The 8,713-nt window shown below is 35.7% G+C and overlaps 1 protein-coding gene across 2 annotated transcripts; it reads right to left on the reverse strand.

Moving 5' to 3' along the window:
• Window positions 1-7: 7 nt before the first annotated feature.
• Window positions 8-8,552, reverse strand: LOC139978305 (HAUS augmin-like complex subunit 1). Of its 2 annotated transcripts, none has more exons than XM_071988376.1 (9): window positions 8,397-8,552; window positions 7,886-7,978; window positions 7,139-7,313; window positions 6,277-6,409; window positions 5,896-6,030; window positions 4,846-4,969; window positions 2,309-2,374; window positions 1,160-1,279; window positions 8-537 (listed from the first exon to the last, which is right to left on the reverse strand). In XM_071988376.1, exons 2-9 carry the CDS (start codon window positions 7,943-7,945, stop codon window positions 487-489), a joined length of 864 nt encoding a protein of 287 aa, XP_071844477.1. In that variant the 5' UTR covers window positions 7,946-7,978; window positions 8,397-8,552; the 3' UTR covers window positions 8-486. The 2 variants fall into 2 exon arrangements, with proteins under 2 accessions (XP_071844477.1, XP_071844478.1); XM_071988377.1 differs by having other exon boundaries at window positions 8,438-8,546.
• Window positions 8,553-8,713: the final 161 nt, after the last annotated feature.

Here is an 8,713-nt window from a genome sequence, read left to right on the forward strand (position 1 = left end):
TTACATATGAGTTAATATCTTTACATTTTATTAGATGTTTGGTAGCTGCATTTACCGTGACATTCAATAGCTACATAACTTTATTCCCTCACATCTCAAAGCAAAGTGATGTAATGCCATAACCCGCTGTACAAATGAGTATCTTCCTAAAAGTATAGTTTTTAGTAGTGCATTTGATGCATAGAATGATCCATACTCTGCCATCTTTCCTTGGAATGCTGCGACTGGTACACAGAAGATGTAAACACAGTTTCTCTCCTTGCAAGGCACTTGATTCTCAAAAAAAGCGAGTTATATCCCCAAACTATATATAGATATAGAGTCCTAGCACAAAGGGTTCATCTCCAATATTTAAGATATAGGAGTTTGATAGGTTAAGAATGCTCCATCCTCATAGGGAATACTGCAGCATATCTTGGAAAGAAGAATGTCTTTTCTAGTATGCTTTTGGAAAAATCGATGTCTGCTGATTTCACAAGATTACATTCACAGGTGCATTAAATCAATGCTCTTGGACAGTTCAGCTTCCACGGTTGCCTTTCAAAGAATAGAGAAGAGAATAACACCATCAATATATGTTGTCCAAATTGAGTGAAAAAAATATAAAAAGTTCAAATTTTGCGTTCAAAGTATTAAAGGCTCTGAACTTAGTTTCACATAAAAGACAACTATGTACAAAACACTGCATTTTGCCCATTTGCATAGCATTTTACAACGGGATACTGATTGCACTATTCCATGGAAAATTATCGCAGGCAATCTCAGCGCAAAGTGTTAGAGTGGTACTGTTGGGAGTATATGCTAAGGTAATATAGTAAAAGTTGAAAACCAAGAAAAGAGATTATAGTTTCACATTTATGCATCATTTTAACTTAATTTTATAAATTGTTCTCAGATTTACCTAACTTATTGCAATTACAAATATACCATTCATGGTTTTGCCACTGACAAATTGAAGAAGAGATCTTCATTGAACCATATACATATGCATCTAGTGTTCAGTAATGTTCAATGACCAACAACAAATGTATAAAAAACTGAGATGACGACTAAATGAGACCAAAATAGATTATTTATTGCATACTTAGAGTAATGTTAACATATTTATAATTGGAAAATAAAACTTGAAAGCTTCCTTGACAATTTTGAATCAACTCACCAATTCTCTTCGTGTTTCTTCAATTTTTACTCTTGCAAGTGAAATGTTGGGAGGAAGATTATGATAACTGTCTAATTTGGATTTCAGTGGAGCAATCTTCTTTTGAAGGTTACCCAGATCCTACAAGAGAAAGAGATACAATGGTAGCATGTGTTTCATGTATTACTTCATAATTGGAGCAAAAAGCCTGAAATGGGACCTCTCCTATAGAGATTTATGAGTAGTGTCAAATGGAGTTAATTATTCCATAAATCTATCTTGAAGTTGCAACAGGTCATTAGCAGAAACTAATATAAATTTCATATAATATAAAATTCATCAAAATTTGTGTTTTAAATAAAAATCAAGTGAACAACTTATGATTATGCAAAATCTGTTCTATGAATTTTGCCATTCAGAAGTAAAATAAAGACATGAATGAGAAAAAGGCTGACTATCACTTGAATTGGTTTCATGTAGCTTTGACCCGATGAAGAAATATTAGATAGGTTTCAGTTGCATGAGATTAAAGTATGCAGCAAAAGACTAAATAATGCAAACTGAAGAATAATATTGTATACTGCCCATTAGCAATGCTAGGGAGAGCTCTAGACTGGCATAAACATGTTATGTTTGCTCAGAGTACTTCTACTAATTAAAGTTGATGCTGAGCTTGAATGCGATCTTTAAGTTGGTGATACCTAGAGCAACAGAAGGTCATATTTGAACAAAGTGTACTTTTCTTTTTGATTTGATTCGTTTAAGTCCGAGGAAAGTGTGTTACAATGTCATCATCATCCAGTGGTGATGTTCTTGAGTATATGGACATGACACTCAACAGCTAGTATTTCTGTAAGTTTTAACAATGAGTTCTGTCCATTGGCACATTGCAAATGTCAACACGATGGTAAATCATTATTTTTACGGCTGCCTTGATTGCAATTTAACTTTATATGAATTGATGACACAGTATTCAGTCCGATAAAAAAAAAAACATGTCTTGATTTATTTAGGTCACATCGTAACTTTTTTTCACGACTGTTCCATGCTCCTAAAATCACGCATTGTGACTTTCATGATTCCGCACTGTAAACAAGCATCGTGAATGTCCTCACATGAGACATGTTATTGATACACATTATCAGTTCAAAACAAGTACAAATAATGTACCTCAGCCAGCTTGACAAGACTCTGGTGGTATATGGAAGGGTTGACACCATTCTTCTCAAGATCCACCTGTAACAAATAGATCAAAGTCTTTCTTATGTATACATATTTCGTATTATATACATTTTTTTTACAAATATTTAATATTTTTGTCATCTCCCCTGGATATTTACTGATTAAACTAGGTCACCGATAAACCACTGCAAGTTTATTCCAAGCCTTTAATCTGCAGTGTCAATAAAAGTTTCTTTCTTTATGGTGATAGTGGTATTTTTGGGCCATGTGATATTTTTCCAAAGGCATTATCACCCCCCTAAAAACCACAAACAATAGGTGACAAGGATATATTGACATGAAACACCTGCTTAAAAGTATATATGTGCAATTTCATAAAGTACAGGGAAAGTATCTAATCTTTACTCAGGGTGCTAAACTATAACTGTGTGGCAGTAAGATTTATTACTGTGTAAAAACTGTTAGAAAAAGTTACAAATAAATTGTGGATATGTTTACTAGCCCAATTTTAAGTATCTGATATTTTATGTTTCCAGGGACTAAAGAGTTTGTTGGACGTTTCTTACAAAACAGCATTATAAAATTTTACAATGTGATAAATATGTTTTATTCATTGCTTTAGGGGTAACTGTTTGAAAATGTGGTTCAATTCATTGAAAGACTAGATGGGGTTTAACACCTAACCCATGGGTCACCGCACAGTCCTAAATTCCGCCAGCAGAAAATTTCGAGGTATCGGTCACAAGGGTCAAGACGTTCCAGTTGTTGGCAAGATGACCACAAACATCCTGTCATTGAATACTAAGAAAAATAATATTCTACTGTGAGACCATAGATATAGATTTACAATGATTTACGGGCTAGCAGACAGCCTCTGGTGCCATGAAAAGTACAATAGTACGACAGGGTGAAATAGGATATCCTGTGAACGCATCTAAAAAGTCTTATCGGCAGTTTAACGATCTGCTCGTAACCATTTATTGTTGACAGTAAAGAAATCAATTAATGCTAAACAAGATATGAGAAGGCGCTCTGTGTAACATTTAAAACTGTTTCTGTTTTGCTGTTTATGAGTTTTATTACTGCCTGGAAGGAGATCAGCTTCTTGACACAATTTCCCTGCTTCCCTCCGTGTACTGTCCTGTTTAGAGAATTTTGTTTTGTCGGAAGAGAATGTGCAGGAGGGTTGCATGGTGGAGGTGTACTGTAATAAAACCATTTACTTAAAGCTAATAGTAATCCAAGATGTGGGGTAGGGGGCTGAGGGTTGTTGTTTTTAATTGATTGGATGATACATCATGTGTGTATTAAAGGGTGTGAAGACTCGCGCACAAAGAAATGTCTCATGCCGGTTAATCTGACCTAGTTTCGAATAAGGTGTAACAGAAGTGTTAGACACCACCATTGATCCCAGAAAATGCACACACAGCTTGCTACCGTCGGTATTTAGACACTAGTGTACAGTCAATACATACAGCTACGGTCAATACCCACATCACGGTGTACATAGCAGCGATGGACATCTCAGGTCTAGATAAAAGATAACAAGGTATCATGTTTCATTACTGTCTGCATTTTGTAGCGACAAGAAGAAAACTTCACTCGCAAGCAACAGAAAGCTAACTCTTTCAGAGCGCGGCTTGGGGCGAGTCTTCAATGCCTTTAATGTAAATGATCTGGGATGAGAGATGAGGCAGACCCTGTACAAGCTATACTGTAAAATTAGTCCATTTCATTTTACTTGAAGAATACCAGCAATCAAACGGGGTTACTTACTTATATTACATATTTATTTATGCAGTCTTGTATTACAGGTATACAATTTAATTTTGTTTTAATAACTAGCTAAAAAGTAGAGTTTAAACAGCTAGTTGGGTAGACTAAATTCAGCTCAGTTGGAAAAATCTCCCACAATACAACAGGTTTTGCTATTTCATTCATTTATATAAGCAACATATTTTCAAAGCCTCAGTGAAATCTGTGTCTTACAAAACACACTTAATCTAGGCCTTCTAGAACTTCCATAGCTATAAATGAATGTAGGCCTAATATTGCAATTGCACTGTCACTGACAAATATAAAGTATGTATTGTGTGTGTGGAAACCCACCAACTGATGTGCTATGATATGATCAGTAGCTACACCAGTATAATCACACAACAGCAAAGTTACGTCAACTGTCACGTGAACAATCCATCAATATCGGATCTACACCTCTGCAGTTGCCAGATGAAGTTCAATGATATTGGACGAAAATTTGCAAATACTAAAGGTCAGGCCAGTATTTGATTTATAATTTCATTCATTCAACAGCAAAGTTAGTTAAGGTTCTTTCCCATTTTATTTGTTTTTAACTCAACATTTTGTATACAAAAGGAAGGGAAGGGAGGATTAGGAGCGATGTGGGGGGGGGGGTTCAGGAGGATATGAGGGGCAAACTGGAAAGGCACTAAAAGATATATTATAGTTAGCAATGGCATGCCGTAATACTTGAATGATAAATAACGTCATTCTCCTTTCCTTGCCTTTAATTGGTGCATCTGTTTGGAATACTCCTTGGCTTTATTCTGAAGGAATCCTGACTGTCGTATTTTCTTATCCATCTCTGGTGGAATAGCTTTGGCTTCTTCTTCAACTTGCTCCAATGTCCTACGTTTAAAACAAAAATGACTTTGTATAAATAAATGCTATAAGAATGTGTAAAGTAAGTTGGCCTGACGTTTCGATCCTAGCAGTATCTTCTTCCGAAGCTGGAAAAAAAAAAAAAATTAGCCTCTGAAGAAGATCTGGAGGTATTGGACAGCCTGTACATCTAGGGATTCAAGGGAAAGAGTACTATGTGCTTACATTCATGTTTTGAATGTTTTGACAGCAAACCCCTTTGCTACTCAAGGAAACTGGATCAGATTGGGTGGTAGGTATATTTGTACAGAAAAGCAAAGACATATCAATTGCCATGGTGATATCAACTCACACTGTGGTTGCCAGACACAATATCTTAGCAAACTTAAAAAATTAATATCTTTAGATACAGATGCAGTCTAGTAAAATTTGATACAATAAATTTGTGCCTCTGCTGGGGGATTTCCCTTTAACAACAGTAAGCCCAACGCCAATGCCTTGATGTATTCCAGCCATTCTGCATGTTTCTATGTAAACTCCAGCATTTTAACAAACATGCAACATTTGGAGATTCCAGCTTATTGTAACCCTTGCATCATAACTGGGTTCCCAAATCTTGGAGACGGTTGGGGACAATGCTGATCACACATGTTATATCAAATGCTATAGCTTCCTTTGTATGAAATGTTGAATTATAATTTGGTTACATTCCATGGTCTATTTTATAACACAAAACTCTCGAAACACTAAATCTGATTACTTAAGTAATCAGATTTAGTGTTTTGAGAGTTTTGTGGTATAAAATAGGCCGTGGAATCTAGCTGCAGCAATGTAATGGCCAAGAATATAATATGTAGCGAGTTAACATACAGTTACTATTTACAGAATTGACCTATTCAGTATGAATACTTTTCCATCGCTACTTCGACTATTTTATGGAGCTAGACGTTTACCTCTTTAATGTTTCAACTTTGATGAGCGTAGCTTTCGTTCTTTCGAACAACTGGGATATTGTTTTCTGATCATGCATTCGCTCTTCTTCAACATCAAGAGAATCTGTAGATAGCTTCGTAACAGCTTGATAAAAGCTGCCGACAAAACAGAAATGATTTCATGATAGTGAATCAAGAGTACAAATATACTTCAAATTAAATGAAAAGGGGCCCAGAGAATAATAGTTTCATCATATAGACTGATGAAAAATCAGGGTTGCCTCATCCACCGCCCCCCCCCCCCCCCCCCCCCGTCCTCTTCTACACGTTCTTTGACAACCAGCCAAACTGAGGAGGATGTCTGGGTTATCTTTTCAAAGTACACCTGCATTTCACCAGTACCTGCTCACAGAAGCATCCTTTATCCCTAAAGTCAGGGCCGACTTCGCCAGTGACCTCAGACTGACATTACCGGACTGTGATAAGTTTGAAGTTGAGAGTCCAACTGTCTGCAGGATCCTGGACAAGCGTTCACCTGTGAATCCAGAGAAACAGTTTGGGTAGTTTGTATTAATCATTGGAAAACAGTTTAGCAACATGAATAAAGAACCTGATAACTGGGAGATCCATACTTTAAAACACTATGGATGGTTGGTAACTTGGTTATCTGCAGTCCTGTACAATTAGGACAAAAACAACTTGGACATCCCATGGATAATCCTTTGGTACGTTACAAATGCTCAAGGACGACGTCATTTAGTGTTCAGGTAGTCAGTTAAATGTTCCAGCTTTACTATTTATACGCAACAATTAAGAGCAGCAATAAAAACAAATAAAACTCAAACAAATCAGCTGTCCAGTTCTAACAGAATTGTGCAATTAACATTTGTTTGATACTTTTACACAAATGTTTGTCATGTGACAGATCAAAGCATTGAAAACGTTAAGGGCTAATATATGACATTTATGCAAATTTATGCATGTTAACCTGATTTCTTTTTGACCAATTGGAAGTGGTTTAAATAATATTAAGGCTTGAACTGACAAGAAATGTAATTGATGACAGGATGTAATGGTTACCCATTTACCCCTTCCCCTGTCTTTCCAATCAAGCATCCCTTTGCTACACCGCTGATAAAGAATTGCAGTAATAAACAGAATAAATGCAATCTTGAGGCCTCCCTGATTTAAAGTGTGCAAATAATGAAAAACCTGTACACAATTAATATGTTCTGTATAGCTACAGTATTAACATAAGTCTCACCCTCTGCATGGTACTCTTCTGTCTTTTCTTGATAATCTTTGATTAGAATCTGTGCTTCACTCTCCCTTTCTTCATTCTTACATTTCAGTTCCAGCAATATTTCAAGGGTTCTCTCATTGATTTCATATTGTGGGATGGCATCATCACAGTATATTTTCTCTAACCAATCTCGAACCTAATATAGTAAGAGAAAGCAATATAAGTTAATCAACAACGTACTTAACTTACACTGCTAAAGGACACTATAATTTCAAAAGAAAAGAAGAGAAAAACAAACTGCCAAGTGCTTTGAGAAACAAATAATAATTATACAAATGTACAACAGGGTTGGAAACTGACACAATTTTGGGGGGTTATTGTTCATTTGAAGCATTATGTTTGATAATTTAATTTAGGAAACATGTTACTTCTCTGGCATGCCTAAAGAAGTGCATTGTTGTCTTTTTCAAATCATCTGTGAGGGGACAATTGGGCTATTTGAGACTACTGTAAGATTAAAGGTTTCTATGATATGGTAAAAAACTTTAAAAGCAATGTAATAAAAAAAATGATAAATTCATAACTGTAATCAAATCAAAGCTACACTATGATGTGGCATGCCCAGACACTTTCACATACTGTTGATAATATCCTTCAGCAAATATTCTAAATCCACACAAGACTACACTTCAGTTTTCAAGGTAAGGCTAACTCATTCCTTGTTCATTAGAAGATTAAAAGTAGCACCAGTTGGCCGATACTAGTTACCTCTTTGTGTTTTTCAGCAATGTCTTGCTGACCATCTGCAGAACTTCTTGTCATTTCCATAACGTCTCCAAGTCCTAAACTTAATTGTCAGACCTAATGATAAAATAGAAATGATATTTGTACTGTCTTAAGATAAAATAATTGCTTAGACCCTAGCCCTACTTGGAAAGAGAGCTAATATTCTCGTATAACTAGGGTACTGAAAATATTAAACATCTGCAGAGGCCTACTGTATGTTAGTGTTTATTACCACAAGCACTTCTGAAACATTCAGTTTGTTACAAATTTAGGCGTAAATCTTAAAAAACATTTCTATAAGAATATAAGAAATGAATCCTATTCAGTTCGCTTAGAGTTCGACTGAGGGTCTTGCGCTAACTTCAGGCTGGTCCAGACCGACTTAAGACCGATCCCGGTTTCGCAGATCTGGTATGTTATAGAATCCATATTATGATAGGCCTATGCGCATGTTTCACATTAAGTGTCAAACTTTCTACACTCCACAGCTTACTTGTTGCCTAAAGCGAAAGCTCAGTTGAAGTGCTCTTTTACCCAGTTTAGATGTTAAGCGTTTAATTTCAGGTCACGACAATCATTGCGAAAGGCAGAATGTAATTCCTTCGCAGACAAAATCAATGTTTACGTTTTGCATTTCGCGCAGAAAGTTGAGACGATTTGGAAACTTTAAATTACCAGAAACATGTATTAAACTAATTACTGTATCAATTTAACATAAAATTACTTGAATCGTATTATTTTTAAATGATAAGCATTCCCTATAGCGGACACTAATGTTTATGGAAAATATTTTGTAAGCATTAGTTTTCA

The sequence above is a fragment of the Apostichopus japonicus genome, chromosome 13 (assembly GCF_037975245.1).
Source record: "Apostichopus japonicus isolate 1M-3 chromosome 13, ASM3797524v1, whole genome shotgun sequence".
Taxonomy (NCBI): domain Eukaryota; kingdom Metazoa; phylum Echinodermata; class Holothuroidea; order Aspidochirotida; family Stichopodidae; genus Apostichopus; species Apostichopus japonicus.